General features: G+C 66.6%; 3 protein-coding genes across 6 annotated transcripts; 2 read left to right on the forward strand and 1 right to left on the reverse strand.

The window, feature by feature from the left end:
• Nucleotides 1-119: 119 nt before the first annotated feature.
• On the forward strand, nucleotides 120-11,804 carry WNK4 (WNK lysine deficient protein kinase 4). 4 transcript variants are annotated; one of them, XM_080565311.1, is made up of 20 exons: nucleotides 120-702; nucleotides 5,116-5,288; nucleotides 5,573-5,793; nucleotides 5,904-6,061; nucleotides 6,498-6,586; nucleotides 6,735-6,954; nucleotides 7,045-7,369; nucleotides 7,511-7,641; nucleotides 7,718-7,785; nucleotides 7,866-8,007; nucleotides 8,083-8,199; nucleotides 8,289-8,444; nucleotides 8,725-8,785; nucleotides 8,936-9,088; nucleotides 9,240-9,811; nucleotides 9,944-10,040; nucleotides 10,145-10,565; nucleotides 10,698-10,900; nucleotides 11,021-11,118; nucleotides 11,198-11,804. In XM_080565311.1, exons 1-20 carry the CDS (start codon nucleotides 253-255, stop codon nucleotides 11,198-11,200), a joined length of 3,858 nt encoding a protein of 1,285 aa, XP_080421437.1. In that variant the 5' UTR covers nucleotides 120-252; the 3' UTR covers nucleotides 11,201-11,804. The 4 variants fall into 4 exon arrangements, with proteins under 4 accessions (XP_080421437.1, XP_080421434.1, XP_080421435.1 ...); XM_080565308.1 differs by having other exon boundaries at nucleotides 11,201-11,804; XM_080565309.1 differs by having other exon boundaries at nucleotides 8,728-8,785; nucleotides 11,201-11,804.
• Nucleotides 11,805-11,992: 188 nt separating this feature from the next.
• On the reverse strand, nucleotides 11,993-12,663 carry COA3 (cytochrome c oxidase assembly factor 3). Its single transcript, XM_080565320.1, has 2 exons — nucleotides 12,426-12,663; nucleotides 11,993-12,332 (listed from the first exon to the last, which is right to left on the reverse strand). Exons 1-2 carry the CDS (start codon nucleotides 12,625-12,627, stop codon nucleotides 12,220-12,222), a joined length of 315 nt encoding a protein of 104 aa, XP_080421446.1. The 5' UTR covers nucleotides 12,628-12,663; the 3' UTR covers nucleotides 11,993-12,219.
• Nucleotides 12,664-12,796: 133 nt separating this feature from the next.
• On the forward strand, nucleotides 12,797-16,744 carry CNTD1 (cyclin N-terminal domain containing 1). The gene is made up of 7 exons (XM_080565318.1): nucleotides 12,797-13,346; nucleotides 13,446-13,521; nucleotides 13,738-13,906; nucleotides 14,414-14,576; nucleotides 14,831-14,975; nucleotides 15,372-15,468; nucleotides 16,077-16,744. Exons 1-7 carry the CDS (start codon nucleotides 13,166-13,168, stop codon nucleotides 16,194-16,196), a joined length of 951 nt encoding a protein of 316 aa, XP_080421444.1. The 5' UTR covers nucleotides 12,797-13,165; the 3' UTR covers nucleotides 16,197-16,744.
• The last annotated feature ends 46 nt before the right edge of the window (nucleotides 16,745-16,790 follow it).

Genomic DNA, 16,790 nt, shown 5'->3' on the forward strand with positions numbered 1-16,790 from the left:
CCGGTGCCCACCCCGGTGCCCGGTGCCGCTGCCACCGGCGCAGCGCACACGAGGGGGGCGGTGGCCGCGCGGAGGCGGGGCCGGGCCGGGGCGGGGCCGGTGCCACCGGGCGGGGCCGCTCCGGGGCCGGGGCCGGTGCCGGGGCCCGGGCCGGGGCTCGGGGACCGCTCCTGGCTGCGGGGCGGCGGCACCGGGCGCGGAGCTGCGGGAGCGGCCGGGCCGAACCGAACCGAACCGAACCGAGCCGGGCCGATGCCGGCGGCCGAGCCCGAGCCCTCCGCCACCGGAGCCATGTCCCAGCCCGAGGCGGAGCGGGCGGGCGGCGGCGGCGGCGGCTCCGGGACGGAACCGGGGCCCCCCGGGCGGGCTCCGCACCGTAACCGCGGCCGGCGGCCGTCGGGGCGCGACCCCCGCCGCGCCTCGTCCCGCTTCAACCGGCGGAGCTCGGTGGAGCTGGAGCTGCTGGGCTACCCCGCACCGGCCGGGGGGTCGCCGCCGCCGCCGCCGCCGCCCCCGGGAGCCGCCGGGCACCGGGAACCGGAGGAGACGGAGAGCGAGGAGGTGGAGACGCGCGCCGTGGCCACGTCCCCCGACGGCCGGTTCCTCAAGTTCGACATCGAGATCGGCCGGGGCTCCTTCAAAACCGTCTACAAGGGGCTGGACACCGAGACCACCGTGGAGGTGGCGTGGTGCGAGCTGCAGGTACGGGGAGGGGGCCGCGCACCTGCGGCACGGCGCGGCGCGGCGTGACACGGCATGACACGGCACGGCATGGCATAGCATGGCATGACACGGCACGGCTCGGCACGGCACGGCGCAGACCTGGGTAGGGGGCTCAGCCGGGAGCCGCTCAGCCGGGACCTCCCGTGCCCCCCCCCCCCGAAGCCCACCCCGGCACCCATCGCCCGCCGGGCTGCAGCAGCAGGGCTGGGTGCTGGCCTCCCCCCGTGCCCGCCTCGGTGCTGTGCAGGGCTCAGGCTCCGTGCTTACCGGCCCTCCTGCTGCTCGCACGCTGTTTTCCCTTCACCTCGTCCCTCCCCATGCTACAAAGCACTCGTGGGGTGTCAGCACCCCCGCTGCCAGCTCCTGCTCCGGGGGATGACGCGCGGATCCGGGCTGTGCTGCAGGGGCTGAGCACCCCACTGCGATTTGGGTGCCTGCTGGCTCGCAGCTCGCCCTTTGGAAGGGCAGACGGGGCAGGGGAGCCCTCTCCCGCGCTGCCCTCCGCGCACGTGCCCGTGCTGGAGCTGGCCCAGAGGCTCGCTGCGATAGCCCTCGGCGTGCTTAGGGACACGTGCTGCGGTGAGGCTCAGGGTACGGCGCGTCCTTGCTGCGCGCCGGCCGCTTGCCCTTGGCTGAAGCGGTGCCCGTGGGCACCTGCGGTGGTTCCTGCGGCGCTGCCGGGGGCCCTCTGTTAGCAGCACCTGCACCCGTGGCTGTCCCATAGCGGTTTCCTCACCTCCTCTCCCTCCGCTCCCTTCGCCGTCCCGCTCGCCTGCAGCGGGATGCGGACGCTGGGAAGCCGAGGGCAGGGCTCCCGCATCGCCTTCTCCCCTCCTCACTTTTGAAGGGCGAGATCCTGGCCACCGAGGGGAGGCTGCAGGGGGAGAGCCCGGCTGCGGGGCTCCTGCTCCTTCCTTGGAGCCCCTGGGGATCGGCTTTGGCGAAGTCCAAAGTCTCCGACAGACTCCCAGCCACCCTGGGCTGCCCGCTGTAGCTGGAAGGTCCAAGTCCTTGTTTGCACAGAAAAACATGTCCTGCGAGTTTGTTGTCTTGCTCCTAAAGCCTCGGTGCCGCCGCATGGGCTGCGCCTCTCGGGTGGCTGCGGCCCAGCAACGCGAGAAGAGATCCTCAGATAACGGTGAATGAGTTTTGGAGGGCCTCAAACCGTGGCCTGCTGGCGAGGAAGGTGAGGTCTTGGGCTCCAGCTGGGCTTTGCGGGGTTGCACAACCGCTTCAGCGGAGAGCACGCCGCGGTCCCACCCTCGCTTCGCCCAATTCTCCCTCCGGATGCTCCCTCCTGAGCTCCCCTGCGTGCCTCCCGTCCCTCCGCGCGGCGCTGGGAGCACCAGCTGGCACGGAGCTTTCTCTGGGTGATTCAGCCGAGCCCGGCGCATCCCTCCCGGCTGCCTCTGTGTCCCCCGTGTGCCCCGACCCCGCTGCGCTCGCAGCCGTCCTGCCGGAGCTGACGGCGCAGCTTGGCTCCCGTGTGCCCGTTTGGTCCCGTGCCGGGCTGCGTTGCCTTGCACGTCCCGTGTCCCTACTCTGAGGTGTCCACGGGGGCCGGATCCTGGTCCCCAGCACCCATCCAGGGGCCGGATCGGGGTCCCAGCACCCATCCTGCGGCTGGGACGGCTGCTGCTGGGGCTGCAGCAGGAGCTCTGCTCGGCACCGTGTGCCGGCCGATGGGCGCCCCGTGCAGGTGTCCGTGCCAGGGGGGCTCCTGGGGACAACCCAGGTGGAGCAAAGGCAGCCTAGAAGCAGCCTTCACCCCCCCCCCCCCCAGCCTGTTCTTTATCCAGTGTCTCTTGTCCCCAGATCCACGTCCCGTGAGGGGCTGGGAGCGCATAAGCAGACTTTTCAAAGTTGTTTTTTTTTTTTTTTCAGTGCAAAGAATCAGACACTGTGACACGAATGCAGGATTTGGAACCGCAAATAAAAATGGTTGTGGTTCTGCCCTTTTAAAAATAGCTTTGTCCCACGTCTTTCACAGTTCTCCTTTTATTGCCTTTAAAATATAAATGAATACCTAACCTCAACCCTGACCTGCAGTTCCGGTCCCGAGAGCCTTGTCCGGCTGTCGTGATGCCTCCCAACCCCAAATCCCCCCCTCTCGGTGCCTTCCTGGCCCCGCCACGGTGCCAGGTGATCCGGGGGCACCGCTTTTGCCTGTCCCCTGCCTTCCTGTGGGACCCCCCCTGGGGACCTCCCCGTCCCCGCTGCCCCCCGGCCCTGAACGGAGCCGTCTGTGTCTGCCTCCCGCGGGCGTCCCGCAGCCCCGCCGTGACCTGTTTGTGCTTTCCAGCTTTAGGTTTGGGGCTATTTCTGTTGACAGGTGCTGAGGGTTGGGGGGAAGGAGGGAGCAGGGAGGAAACCAGAGGCCCGGAGTGGGATCGAGCCGTAAATACGCTGCCTGCCAGTGGTTTTCCTGAGGGGACCCCTCAGTGTCCCCCCCCCCCAGCCCCGTGGAGCAGGGTGAGCGCATCCCGAAGGGGCAGGTTTGACCCCCAAAGCTCTGCCCTGGCTCCTGCGCTGACGGTGGGCAGGGAAAGGAGAGCGGGGCCTGCTCAGAGAGGGAACCCAAGGGTTTGGGAACGGAGCGGCGGTGTGCTCGTGCGTGGGCACGAGAGGAGGGGGAGGCCCTCAGGGCCCCCTCACGGCTGGGGGTGCCGGGGCCGTGTCCGGAGGGGAGGCCTCTGGGCGCTGTCCCAGCGCCAGCTTCTCTGGAAACGTCCCCTCGGTGCCTGGGCGCCCCCTTTCTGGGCGCGAATCGCGGCTTTGCGCCACGGGGCCTGTCCCCGGCTGCTGCTGCCGGGACCCAAGAGGGGGACGCTCTGGGGACCCCGTGCCTGGGCAGCGTGGGGCGGGGGCGTTGGGGCCGCAGGCTTTGCTCCAGCGCCGGCGTTTCCTCGCGCTCGGCGAGCCTCCTGCTCCATCCCTCCCCTCCGGCGCTGGCCCCAGCTCCTGCACTTGGCCCTGCCGGGCTCCCCGGCAGCCAGCTCCTGGCTCAGCGGGATGGGGCTGGAGCAATTCCGCCCCCCCCGGCACCCTCCTCTTCCTCCGGGGGAGGTGGCTGGCAGGAAGGGACGCCGCGTCCCGGGCACGGTGGCTCTGCTGGCAGCCCTGGCCGTGCGTCGCGTGCCGCCCCCGCGGCGGGGCAGAGCCCTCGGGATGCTCGGCTCCCGCTTTGGGTTTGCAGCAGGAGCAGTGCCGGGGCCGAACCCAGCAGCTCCGAGGGGTTGGGGAAGGAGCTTGGCTCCCCTCAGCCTTGCTCCAGGCCCCCCAGGGGGCCACATTCTGTGCCACCCATCGCTGAGGCTGGGAGAGATGCTGTGGCTGCCCTCCAGCCCCATCGGTACCCTGAGCCCGTCGCCCCGTGGCCTGGCCCCGAGCCCCCGAGCTCCTCGCAGCTCCCGGGGGACAGCCGAGGGCCGGAGGGGGCCCGGGCGTGCGGCTGGGCGCCGCGGGGGCTTTGGGCCCTGTTTTCCTCCCTGGCTATGAAAGGTCCCATTCATCCACTGCAGCAGGGCTCAAATTCTCCTCCGGGCTGAGCCGGGTCCCTAAGCGTGCGTTAAAGAAGAGAGGGGATTATGGAGCGGCTCCAGCCCGGCCGCGGGGCCGGCTGTGATGCAACGAAAATATTACGAAAGCTGCCGGGGCTGAGGGACGGCGGCCGCCAGCCAAGGAGCCGGGCACGGGGCTGCAGCGTCCCGGTGCTGTCGGGGGGGGTCCCCGGGCTCTGCTCCCGGGCTCTGCACCCACCCGGCCCCTTTGGGATCCGGGCTGATTTGGGGTCGTGGCAGTGGGGTGCAGCTCTGCCCCTTCCCCTGGGGGTGCCGCTGGGTGCCTGGGCTCGGGGGCAGGGTCCTGCTCCTCCTGCGCCCCCCCTTCCTGGGGTTTTGGGGTCTGCGCCCTCCCCGCTGCCTGCAGCTTTGGCCCTGCTCGGTGCCTGTGTCAGCGCTCAGCTTCGGTTTCCACTTTAATTAACTGGAGCAGGAGGAACATGGAAAAACCTGGGCTGGAGCCTCCCACGCCTGCCTTCCCCAACAAAGGCCTCATTGAGGCCGGGCCGGCTCCCTGCCACCGAGGTGCTCGGTGCCTCGGCGGGGGGCAGGAGCCATCCATGGTGGGGGGGACGGAGGGTGCTGAGGGCATCGGGGCTGCCTGGGGCACGTCGGTGGCCGCAGGCTGGGGCTGGCGGTGCTCGTTTTGGTGGTGGGATTTCAGCCATCCCTGCCCAAAACCACGCACGGGAGGGTGGCTCCATCCCGAGTGGCTCCGTGGAGGAGCCACGAGCGTGGCTGGGATGTGGGGATCGGGGTGAGCTGAGCCCGGGGGCCGGCCCCAAACCCCGTGTCCGTCCCCCCCCCCTCACTCCGCCCTGGCTCCCGGCAGACGCGCAAGCTGTCGAAGACGGAGCGGCAGCGGTTCAGCGAGGAGGTGGAGATGCTGAAGGGGCTGCAGCACCCCAACATCGTTCGCTTCTACGACTCCTGGAAGTCGTCCGTCAAGGGCCAGATCTGCATCGTGCTGGTCACGGAGCTCATGACGTCCGGCACCCTCAAGACGTGAGCGGGGAGGGGGGCGCCGGGGAGGGGAAGGGGAGGCGAGGGGACGGTCCTCACCCACCGCCCGGGCTCTCGGCGTGGGGACAGGGCGCTACGGGGCTGGGTGGGGGTCCGGGGGGGGTCACAGGACAGCGCCGGCCACTCACCCCACCTGGCTCCCCGGGTCTGAGGCGCCCTTTGCAGCCCGGTGTTGGGCACGGGGCGGTGTCGGGGTGAGGAAGGGCCCGGGGCCGGGCTTGGTGCCTTCGGGGTGCTCCGCCGCCAGCCCCCGCGTCCCCTCGCAGCTACCTGAAGCGGTTCAAGGAGATGAAGCTGAAAGTGCTGCAGCGCTGGAGCCGGCAGATCCTCAAGGGGCTGCATTTCCTGCACACCCGCTCGCCCCCCATCATCCACCGCGACCTCAAGTGCGACAACATCTTCATCACCGGCCCCACGGGCTCCGTCAAGATCGGGGACCTGGGGCTGGCCACGCTGAAGCGAGCCTCCTTCGCCAAGAGCGTGATAGGTGGGGGCACGGGGAGCACCCCCGCGGGGGGCTGCGGGGGGCACGCGGGTGGCACCGGGCGCCCCCCCCCCCGCCCCCGAGGCGATGCTGAGCCCCGCCGTGCGCCCCAGGCACCCCCGAATTCATGGCCCCGGAGATGTACGAGGAGAAGTACGACGAGGCGGTGGACGTGTACGCCTTCGGGATGTGCATGCTGGAGATGGCCACCTCGGAGTACCCCTACTCGGAGTGCCAGAACGCCGCCCAGATCTACCGCAAGGTCACCTCGGTGAGCGCGGGGGGTGCCCGGGGTGTGTGTGTGTGGGGGGGAGACGGCGATGGGATGGGAGCAGTCGGACCTCGCCGCTCCCCGCGACGCTAAAAGAAGCTAAAATCAGGCGGGGAGGTGAGAGGGTGCTCGGCCCCGTGAGCCGCGCGGGGCAGGGACACCCGCGTGCCTCACCCCGTGCCGCCGGCGCATTAATGGGGTGGAACGGGAGCCACTCGGCCGCTCCGTCCCCCGGGCACTGTGGCTGCCCTTGGCAGGACTCAGCCGGCTCCTGCCTGCCGGGGTGGGAGCCCAAAGCCCCCCGGGGGCCCGGATCCAGCTGCCGAACGGCGTCTGGCCCCGCAGGGCCATGTCCTGCCTGTTGGGCCCCCTGGAAACCCGCAGGCGGCAGCTCGAGCCCGGGAGGAGGCTGACGGGTGCTGCCTGCCTCCCCCAGGGGCTGAAGCCCAGCAGCTTCTACAAGGTGAAGGTGCCTGAGCTGAAGGAGATCATCGAGGGCTGCATCCGCATGGACAAGGACGAGAGGTGGGAGAGGACCCGGTGCCGCAGAGCCCTGCCCTGGGTGCCTGCACCCACGGGTGCCCCCGTGCACAGCCCCTCTCGCCCTGCCCCTCGCTGCCGCCCGGAGCGAGCGGCTGCCCCGCGTCCCCGCGCTGAGCACCCTTTCCGCCAGGTACACCATCCAGGACCTGCTGGAGCACTCCTTCTTCCAGGAGGACACGGGCGTGCACGTGGAGCTGGCCGAGGAGGACGACGGCGTCAAGTCCGGCCTCAAGCTCTGGCTGCGCATGGACGACACCAAGAAGCTGCACGGCAAGTACAAGGACAACAACGCCATCGAGTTCCTCTTCGAGCTCTACAAGGACGTGGCCGAGGAGGTGGCCCAGGAGATGGTGGGTGCTGCGGGGCACGGGGCGGGGGGGGGGGGGAACGGGGTGCCGTGGGGCTCCCCGAGGAGCGCTACGGGCTCTGCTCCCGCGCAGGTGATTTTGGGCTTCGTCTGCGAGGCCGACTACAAGCTGGTGGCCAAGGCCGTGCGGGACCGCGTGGTCGCCATCAAGCGCAAGCGGGAGAAGCTGAAGCGCGCGCGGGACGCGGTGCCGCCGGCCGAGCTGGGCCAGGCGCCCGGCGTCCTGCAGCTGCTGGAGGATTTCAAGTCCCCGCTGCCGCCGGGTGTCCCCACGCCTGCCCCGGCCACTCCCGGCTCCGGGGACTCCGTTTTCGGCAGCGCCTTCCCACCAGAGCCCGAGGAGCCCGAGGCCGACCAGCACTTTGTGTACCGGCACACCAGCTACTCCTCGGCCACCTGTACGTAGGCACGGGGAGGCGAGCGGGGCTGCTCCCTCCACCCATGCTTGCGCATCCCACCCCAGATATATTTCCCGGGGGGGGGTGGGATTAAGAGCCCAAGGGGCTCCGAAGGGTGCTCGCTCACGTGCTTGCCCCCAGCCGACTGCGAAACGGACGGCTACCTGAGCTCCTCCGGCTTCCTCGACTCCCCGGACCTCTCCCATCGCAGCGCCTCGGCGGGGACCCCCACCAGCCCGCCGCCCGCCCGCCCCGTGCGCTGCTTCCCCACGGTGAGCCTTCCCCCCCAGGGGGTTTGGGGGGATCGCGGCGGCGGCAGCCCCGGCTCACGGCCTCTTGTCCCCGCAGAGCATCGCGGTGCAGCTGCCCACCGAGCGCCTGCCGCCCGCCAGCGGCTTCTCGTCCCCCGTGGACAGGTGAGCCCCGAGCTCCGGGGCTGGGGGAGAGGGGGCTGCCCACGGGGACGGTGGCGGTGATGCCTCGGGGCTTCCCGCAGCTACGCCTCGGACGTGGCTTCGGGTATGAGCGACGGCTACGAGGGGCTGTCGGCTGGCGAGCGGAGCAGCAAGCTGCCGGCCAAGCGGGCAGCGGGGAAGCTGCTGCGGCGCCGAGCCCGGTCCAGGCTGCGCATCACCAACGTGAGTGCCGCGGGGGTTGCCGGGGTGGATGCGTCCCCACCGCCGGGGGTGCTGAGCTCGCCCTGCCGCCCGCAGATCTCCGACAAGAACGACCGGGTGGTGGAGTGCCAGCTGCAGACCTACAACAACAAGATGGTGACGTTCAAGTTCGACCTGGACGGGGACAACCCCGAGGAGATCGCCGCCGTCATGGTGAGGATGGGGCTGGGGAGAGGTGGGGGGGACGGGACGGGATGGCGGCTGCGGTGGGCGCCGAGCACCCCCCTCGCTGCCCCTTCCAGGTCCACAACGAGTTCATCCTCAAGTCGGAGCAGGACGGCTTCATCCACCGCATCCGGGACATCATCCACCGCGTGGAGACCCTGCTGCGCAAGGACGGGCGCGGCGCCGCCGAGCTGCCCCAAAGCCCCGAGGCAGAGGGTGGCAGCAGCCGGCCCGTGAGTACCCAGCCCCGGGACCCCCTGCTGGGGACCCTGGGGACACCGAGCACAGCTCGGGGGGCGCTGCCCAGTGCTGGGGACGCCCGCTGTGGGCACTGAACCCCTCCGGCTCTAGGCAGGATGCGCCCCGCTGCCCGCACCCCGGGGTTGTGGGGAGCCACCGTGCCCGGCAGAGCCTCCGGTTGCTGCCCCCTGCTCGCGGTGGGGACAGGATGGGGACCAGCCGGGGTCTGGCTCAGCCCGTCCCGTCCCGGGGGCTCAGCCTCTCCTTCCTCAGCAGGCAGAGCTGCAGCTGCAGGAGCTCTCGCGCTCCATCTCCTCCTCCTCCTCGCTCAGCGGTACGTCCCCCGCCCGCGGCGCGCCCGTCCCGCGCCCGTCCCGCACCCCCGGCCGAGCCGAGAGAGGGTCCCGGGGGTGACGGGGGGGTGGGGAGGGACGCATCCTGCCGGGGCTGAGCCCCACGGGTGTCTCTCCCCCTTGTGCCGCAGACCTGGGCTGCACCAGCCCCAGCCTCTCGCTGCAGTCCCCCGCGCTGCCGGCGCTGAGCAGCTCCCTGTCGGAGAACGACCTCTCCAGCCCCGCGGAGCCGCCGGCAGCCCAGGCCCGCGGGCAGCAGCCAGTGCTGCCGGGCTCCCCTGCAGGTACTCGCAGGGGTCCGTCTGTCCGTCTGTCCGTCCGTCCCGGCCGTATCCTGCCCAGCCGCAGCACCTTTCCCAGCCTCTCACCTCGGGGCCGGGGGCTGCTCCCTCCCCCTGACGCCCCTCGCTCTCTCTCTCTCTCTCCCCCCCGCAGGCTCGGTGCAGACCTGGCCGCTGGTCTCCACGGCTCCATCCTGGCTGACGGCACCGCCGCTCTTCCCCCAAACCCCCCCGAGCACCCCCGGGGTTCCCCCCGTCCCCCCTGCCCTCCCTCCGGCCCTCCCGTCCCCGCCGTCCGTCCCCTCGTCCCCCGTCCCCGGCAGCCCCGCGAGCCCCCCCGTGACCAGCGGGCCCTGGTCCCCAACCGCCCCCCCCCAGCTCCTGTCCCTGGCCAACGCCTTCTCCCTGGCGGTGATGAGCGTGGCCCACACGCTGCTGCCCGCCGTCTCCTCCATCGCCACCTCGGGGGGCCACCTCTACCCCCCGCTGCTGCCTCGGCCGCAGAACCTCGTCCTGGGGCCCCCGCGCTTCGTCTACCCCGACCCCGCCGCCATGGCCAAGCCCCCCCCGGCTCGCGGCGGGGCGCTGGAGGGGCAGGGGGCTGCCGGCCCCGCTGCGGGGGGTGCCGCGCCCTTCTCTCCTCCGGCACCCGTGGGTGCCGAGGCCGTGGGGAGCCCCCTGGCGCCGCCGAGCGCGTCCACGCCGGGGAGCCTGGAGGGCGGCGCGGTGAGTGAGGGGCTCCGGGGGTGCTTGTAGGGTTGGGACGCGGAGCCCTCCCGCCCCAGGGGGGTCCCAGGGGTGGGAGCGGCAGCAGGGCGGAGGAAGGGGCCGTGACGGTGTCGGGGGGGGGGTCTGCAGGTGCCGCTCGGCTTCCCCAAGCCCAGCCACCCGCTCATCATCTCCGAGGCGCTGCCGCCCGGCGTGCCCAAGGCGCGGCTGTCGCCCATCAACGAAGGTGAGGCGGGGAAGGGGCCGTGCCCGCGCGGAGCTGGGGGGTGGGCACCGCGCCGTCCCCGCGGTCCCGCTCACCCCCAGCCCTGCTGTTTCCCACCCCCCCAGCAGAAGCCAAGCCCCAGATCCTGGGCCGCTTCCAGGTGACACCGTCCAAAGAGCCAGCGGCCAGCGCCTCGCCGGCACCGGGCAGCAGCGAGGGCGAGCAGCACGACGGCGAGCAGGCGGCCAGCGGCTCCCCCCCGCCCGCCGCCCCCGGCACGGGGAGCAGCACCAGCAGCTCCTCGGAGCCGGAGCCGGAGGTGCTGGACCCCGAGGCCGAGGAGGCGCTGCCCAGGGAGGGCACGGTGACGGCGGCGGCTGAGAGCGACCGGGAGGGCCCCGGGGAGGAGGGCGCGGAGGGTGCTCCGCAGGCGGTGCTGAGCCAGGTGTGGCTGAGCTACTCCCGCAGCCTGTCCTACGTGAGCAGCGACGACACCGAGAGCGAGGACGAGGAGATCTGGGAGGAGCTGCAGAGCCTGCGCCAGAAGTGAGCAGCCCCGCGGCGAGGGCTCTGTGCCCACCGGGGCGCTGCACCCCGGGGAGGTTCCCCTGTCCCAGGGGGGTTTTGGGGTGGGGGTGGGTTTTCCAGGCTCAGCTCCCTCCCTCCCTCTCTCCCAAGGCACCTGGCTGAGGTGCAGCTGCTGCAGAGCACCCAGAAGAAGGAGATCGAGGAGCTGTACCTCCGGATGGGGAAGCAGCCCCCGCTGGGCATCGTCTCCCCCGCCGCCATGCTCTCCAGCCGCCAGCGCCGCCTCTCCAAGGGCAGCTTCAACCCGTCCCGCCGCAACAGCCTGCAGCGCCTCGAGCTGGCGCAGCCCCCGGGTACGGCCCCCGGCTCCCCGCGGGATGCGGCCCCCCGGGGGTTCTGAGCCTCCCCCCACCCCCCATCCTCCCCGGGGCGCAGCTCGCTGCCCCAGCTCAGGGCCCGTCCGTCCCCCGCAGGAATCATGCGCCGCAACTCGCTGAGCGGCAGCAGCACCGGCTCCCAGGAGCAGCGCGTGAGCAAGGGGGTGACCTTTGCGGATGATTTCGGCCGCATGGTAAGGGGCAGGGGCCTGATCCTGCTGCCCGTACCCCCCCGTGTGCTCCCCCCAGCTCACCGGCGCCTCTCTCCCGCAGTAGCCAGCCGGCTAGGAGGGACTTCGTGAACTACCTCAACCAAGTGCCTGCTGCCCCGCAGGGGGTGGAAGCCCCCCCACGCCTCCTGGGGAGCAGCCAGCGGGGTGCCTGCCTTGGGGGGGGGCCAGCCCCAAGCCTTCTGCGCCCTGCCAGGGCCGGGCCGGCGGCACTCCGCTCGTCCCCACACGTCCCCGGCCTCTCCCGTCCCAGCCCTGTCCCTTCCCCGCTGCCCCCAGCTGTGGGAGGGAGCAGGGCGCTGCCACCCCTCGCAGCCCTGCGCCCCGCCGCGCTTCGTCCCGGCTCCCCGAGCGGAACCGAGCCTCCTCCGTGCCCCTGTCACGCCGCGTCCTCCGCCCAACTCCACCGTGCCGTCCTCCGGCCTCGTCCCGGGGTCAGAAGCCCCACGGCTTCGCCTCCCGCTGCCCTGCTCGCTGCCGCCGCGGCTCGAAGCGTCGCCGTCCCCTCCTCCGCTGCTCCGAGCCCAAAGCCGGCCGCAGCGCGGGGCCGTGCCTCCTCCAGCCCGAAACACGACGGAGCCGGGGGCTGCGGGCGCGTTTTGTTACCGACCGACGTCCGGGAAGCGTTTTCATAAATACGGCTTGAACACGAGGCGGGTCCGGCTGCGTCTGTGGAGGAGTCGGCCGCCGAGGAGAGCGCAAACCGAGTCGGGCGGTTAAAAATAAAGAGGAAAACGAGCAGATTTTCAGCTTTTTCAGAAAATCACCTCAGCGGCTGGCCGGGGGCGGGCCCCCGAGCTGGATCCCGGCTGATTTAACGGCAGGCACCGAGGCAGGCTCCAGTCACGAGGCGTTTATTGCGTTAAGGGCCGGCCGGTGCGGCCCCCGCCCGGCCCGGAGCGCGCCCCCAGCCCGGTCCCGGTCCCGGCGGGGGCAGCGCCCTGCCCGCAGGGGAACCCCCGGGGCCCCCGTAGGCCGAGGTGGGCCCACCCGCGTGCTCCGTGCCCGGCCCGGGGCCGCTCACCCCCCCGCCGCCTCACGCCGTGCTCCGGGGCCGGGCCGCCCTCAGGTGGCCGCGCTCCGCTCCCGCTCCGCGGCCCGGGCCCGCGCCGCCTCCGCCTCCAGCTCCAGCTCGTCCAGGAAGCGCTCCTGCGACACCGAGTAGAAGGTGTAGCCGTCTGCGGAGGGGGGAGGCGTTAAGGAGAACACCGGGAGCGCACCGGGAGCCCCCCCTCAGGACCCCCCCGGTCCCCTCCGGGCCCGCAGGATACAGATCCCCGCCGTCACGGCGCCGATGCCCAGCGCCAGCAGCACGTTGCGGCCTCGGAGCCGCCTCTGCAGGGCTCGCTGGCGCTGGGCGAGCTCCACCTGCGCCATGAAGCGGCGCTGCTCCGGGCTCAGCCCCGGCTCCCGCGCCGGGTCGATGCGCTGCGCCACCGCCGCCTCCCCGCCCGCCTCCCCGGGCGCCGCCATCTTGCCCCGCCGCCACTTCCGCCACAGCCGCCGCCGACGCCGCCGCGGGGGGGGGCGGGAGCCAATCGGAAGGGAGGGGAGGGACCAGGCCGGCGGCTCTCTGAGAGGAGGCGTCGAGTGATTGGCTGCGGCGCGGCACGCGGCTGGGTGAGGGAGGGAGAGGCGCAAGGTGATTGGCGGGGGCGGCGGTGATTGGCAGGGGCTGGGCTGGGCGGGCGCTGAGGTGGGGTCCTGAGGGCCTCGGAGGCGTCGCCGCCGACCCCGGGACCCACGGGCCTGGTCCCACGGCTTCCCCCGGTCTCCCCCGGGGCTTCTGCCTCCGTCCCCATCGCCCCTCGGAGGCTGCGGGTGAAGTCTCCTTGCCCCCAGGCGGACCCTTGTGGCCGGTGGCCTCGCCACCCCCCTCGGGTGTCTGCCGCTGTCCATAATGAAGGGAATTTTCCACATAATTACTGCCTAGAGTGACCGAAGTAATTAACGCTGGGAATTACCCAATTCATTAATTTTCGGAATTCCCAAAGGAAGGTTTCGGGGGTGAATGGCCAGAATGGGGTCCCGGGCGCAGGCGGTGCCCAGGTTTTACAGCTCGGAGCCCCTCTTCGGCGAGGTGGCCCCCGAGGTGATGGAGGCCTTGCTGATCCACTTGGCCACGGAAAACGAGCGGTACCTCAGCGAGCTGCCCGGCCAGGCCGGCTGCTGCAAGGAGAGCCGCACCGTGGGTGAGGCCCCTCCCGGCTGAAGCAGCTGCCTGCTGCGCCATGAGCTGCTCCTGGCTGAATCCGGCGACACTCGTTCGTTGCGTTTTGTTTTTTCTTCAGAATTCGTATTCCTTTTGGCTGAGAAGTGGCACTTGGACCATTCAGCAAGGTATCAAGCAGTAGAGTTACTTGAAAGGTAATAAACACCTCGATAACGAAGGACGCTTCTCATCTCCAGTGTGGCTATACCAGCCCTGCTCTTGGTCAGTCATTCAAGCAATGTAGAACAATTGTCTTATGTGTCTAGAGCTTTGTCTTTTTACTTCGCTCGAGTCAATAGCTATACTTATTTCCTGTGTACCTGCAGAATTGCTTTCCTTCTTTTTTCTTAACAGCAAAGTGTTTTTCATAGGTTTATGATCAAGCAAGTAGAGCAAATCTGTAAGTCCCCCAGTGAGAACGTGGAAAGTACCAAAGGCGGCAGCAGTCGGAGCTCTCTGAAAGAACAGATATATGCCACGTTTGTCCTGCGACTGGTGTCGTGCATTCAGCTTGCAAGCAAACTTTCCTTGCACTATAACGTAAGCTATCTAAACTTTTGCCAGTAGCATCTTCAGTACTGTAATAAATTATCTAGCCTCTGTAAAGAATACATTTTTTTCCTGAAAATCAGTAGTGATAATGAAATGCAAAGGATAGCAAAATGAGGCCCTAAATTACTTGCATTTAGGGCAGGTTAATTGTCCTTCCTCATGTAAAAGTTTGTCGGGAAATGTTCCTAGTACAGATCGCTAAAAATCCCAGCCTGTGGGTGTTGGAAAGCGTACCGCTGCAAAGGGCTCACCCCTGGCTGGGGAAGGTTGGTGGGGTTACAAGGAGCCTAAGGGAAAGAAGTTCTCAGCTGGATTTCTCATGCCAGCTTAAAAGGCATGGGAGACAGCTGGGTTAGCGTGCAGTCTCTCAACTGCAGTGGGTCACGCGTAAATTTAACGGGAGGAGTAAAGCAAGAAGAAAATATTTTAACAGGTGTCCTCTTGCCTTTCTTGAAATAGAAAATAACTTGTGTTGTGTTTTTTTTTCCTCTTCAGATAGTTACCAGCGACACAGCTTTAAAATTCCTGCAATCCTTAAAATACTCGTACACTAAGCAGGAGCTGCTCGAGTCGGAGCTTGCTGTTTTAGAAACTCTGCAGTTCCAGATCAATGTGTCAACTCCTCTGGCTTACATCGAATTGCTTCTAGAGGTTTTAGGTAAGAGTGTTATTAGGAGAGAATGGTAATGATTTTATTAAGAGTAATAGAGACCTAACCATTTTCTTTTGGCCAGCTCTGACAACCTGAATCTCAGAATGAGTGAAATTAGGCTGAGATTGAGAAGGCGTTCGGAAACAAAGGGCAGTTCTCACCAGAAATCTTCATCCCTCGCTTAGAGTAACTAGTGCCTCTTCCCCATTCAGTTTAATGACCCCAAATGCATGGCTAATTACGTGTGATCTCTACGCCAGGACATAACGGCTGCTTACTTCCTGCAAAACCATTGCATCAGATGTGCGTGCAACTACTGGACTTCTTGTATCTTAAAAGAGAGGCCATCTACGACACGTTACTGAAGACTGCCATCGAAAATTCGACACCAAGTGAACTGCAGATGTAAGCGGCTTGCATTTAAAATAAGTATTTGAAATTGAAACCTGAGAAAAAGGCTAAGAAATGGTACCCTGGTCCTCGTTATTCCACTTCTGGGGCACCTGTTTTTAAATTTTGTAACGTGTTGGGCTGTCAGCATTGTTGATGGATCTTTGCGTACCAGTTCAGAGCAGCGTGCTTCACGTTTGCTTGAGGGGCAAGCTAGGAAAGTGTTTAACTTCAACTGAAAAATCCAGCTTGAGGGCTGCTGGTGAACGCTAATAGTATCGGTTTTATTTGGGCTGGAAGGCTATGAGCTAACACGGCCGGAGGCTGTGCAGGGATTACAGAAGTGGGTGGGTGGTTTGGAGCTACAGACCCAGCATCGTTTTATACCAGGAGACGCTTTTACTTGCGCAGAGCCAAGTTTTTGGCAGTAAAGGAAGACTTCATGCTCTTGGCAGTTGGAATCATCAGCACAAGCGTTTTTGTGCTAAACCCCGAGCACTGGAAGCAGGTACAGTCGTTTCTAAACAAATTAGCTCTACGTGGAGGGGGAAAAAAAACAAAAAGGAAGCTTGTTTATGTGTTTTAGCACAGCCGGGAGACTGGCAGGCTACTGGGAGCGACACGAAGGAGGTGACCCCTTTCAGTTTATGGGCTGGAAGCGTGCACGCCTTTGTGAAAGGGTTATGGCATGGCAATTCAGCAGAGAGGCGTGCCCTCGCACTGCCGCCAGCTTGCCCTGGTCGTGTTTTAGCTTCTTCACGGCTAGAACAAACCCAGAGGGACGCAGCTTCATTGACAGCGGGAGGAGCGATCCCACGAGACAGCTCTCTCCCCAAGCTGCTACTGAATACTGTAACAAGCAGCCTATTAAATACAGCAAGCTACATACAGTAGCTTTTTTTTTTTCGGTTTACTTCTTTGGTGGAAGCAACTCATTAAAAAAAAATAAATCCTCTCGTTCTGACATACTGAGAGGTTTCAGCTTTTGGCAACAACACTAGTCTTGGGGTTTGTGGGGCCCTGCTATTCTTGTTAGATTTGGGGGGTGTTAAGAAGTAGCTCTGTAAATCAACGTCCCTTAAGCACCGTAAATGAGTATTTTTTTTTTTTTTTAAGGTTGTGGAGCATTTGAACTGCGTCACGGGCATTACTTCACAAAGCATCTCAGAATTCTCACACGCCGTACTCAAACACGTTGTCGGCAGCAGCACTCCAAAGCAGCAGCGGAGGAAGTAAAGTTCCAGAAAACGGAATTGTGCCTCTTGGACGCAATTCTCACCCGGATCCGCCGGTCAGTGCAGCGGGCTGTCACGCCGCTAACAGCCCGTCGTCCGCGGCACTGCGCGGGGCGCCCCAAACAGTAGGGTTGTTCTTTTGATCCCGAGCGCGGCGTGTTCTGTGACTTACCGGGTGCTGTTTTAATTAGAGAAGCTCGTTATTTTCAGCTCTGCTCTAGCGCTGTGAAGGTAACAGGAGCAAAGCAGCGCTTGTGTTTTCCAAGGCCAAAAGCTTTGTTGGAAGAGCTACGTCGTTTCAGTTGTGAGCATGTTTTCCTTGAAGAAGCAGAAAACTTATTATAAGAGCGTTGTTTTGGGAAGGCATCAACGTGAGCGTTATTCTGCTGGGAAGCCCCAGCCCAGCCCTCACAAACAGGGCTGTCGTTTGCGTTTGGTGCCGTTTTAAAACCTAATTATTTCTGCCCGCCTGCTGCAGCCAGGCCGCTTCTTAACGGTCCTCTTTGCCGGTGCTCCGAAGCCTGGTTGCTCTTACCTCAGTCGAGCCGGCTAGTGTCGTGGCAAGAACAAAATTCCCCCCCCCCGTTTTGTCCTG

This window comes from Anser brachyrhynchus (genome assembly GCF_964034855.1).
Source record: "Anser brachyrhynchus genome assembly, chromosome: 22".
NCBI lineage: Eukaryota > Metazoa > Chordata > Aves > Anseriformes > Anatidae > Anser > Anser brachyrhynchus.

Excerpts from the sequence above, each read along its gene's own strand:
- COA3 (XM_080565320.1), bottom strand. The coding sequence starts at position 12,627 with ATGGCGGCGCCCGGGGAGGCGGGCGGGGAGGCGGCGGTGGCGCAGCGC. Across the intron at positions 12,333-12,425 it reads CGCCGTGACGGCGGGGATCT|ACGGCTACACCTTCTACTCG; the intron begins GTATCCTGCGGG and ends CCCCCTCCGCAG.
- WNK4 (XM_080565308.1), top strand. The coding sequence starts at position 253 with ATGCCGGCGGCCGAGCCCGAGCCCTCCGCCACCGGAGCCATGTCCCAG. Across the intron at positions 6,587-6,734 it reads CGCATGGACAAGGACGAGAG|GTACACCATCCAGGACCTGC; the intron begins GTGGGAGAGGAC and ends CCTTTCCGCCAG. Across the intron at positions 10,566-10,697 it reads CTGCAGAGCCTGCGCCAGAA|GCACCTGGCTGAGGTGCAGC; the intron begins GTGAGCAGCCCC and ends CTCTCTCCCAAG.
- CNTD1 (XM_080565318.1), top strand. The coding sequence starts at position 13,166 with ATGGCCAGAATGGGGTCCCGGGCGCAGGCGGTGCCCAGGTTTTACAGC. Across the intron at positions 13,522-13,737 it reads GCAGTAGAGTTACTTGAAAG|GTTTATGATCAAGCAAGTAG; the intron begins GTAATAAACACC and ends TGTTTTTCATAG. Across the intron at positions 14,976-15,371 it reads ACACCAAGTGAACTGCAGAT|AGCCAAGTTTTTGGCAGTAA; the intron begins GTAAGCGGCTTG and ends TTACTTGCGCAG.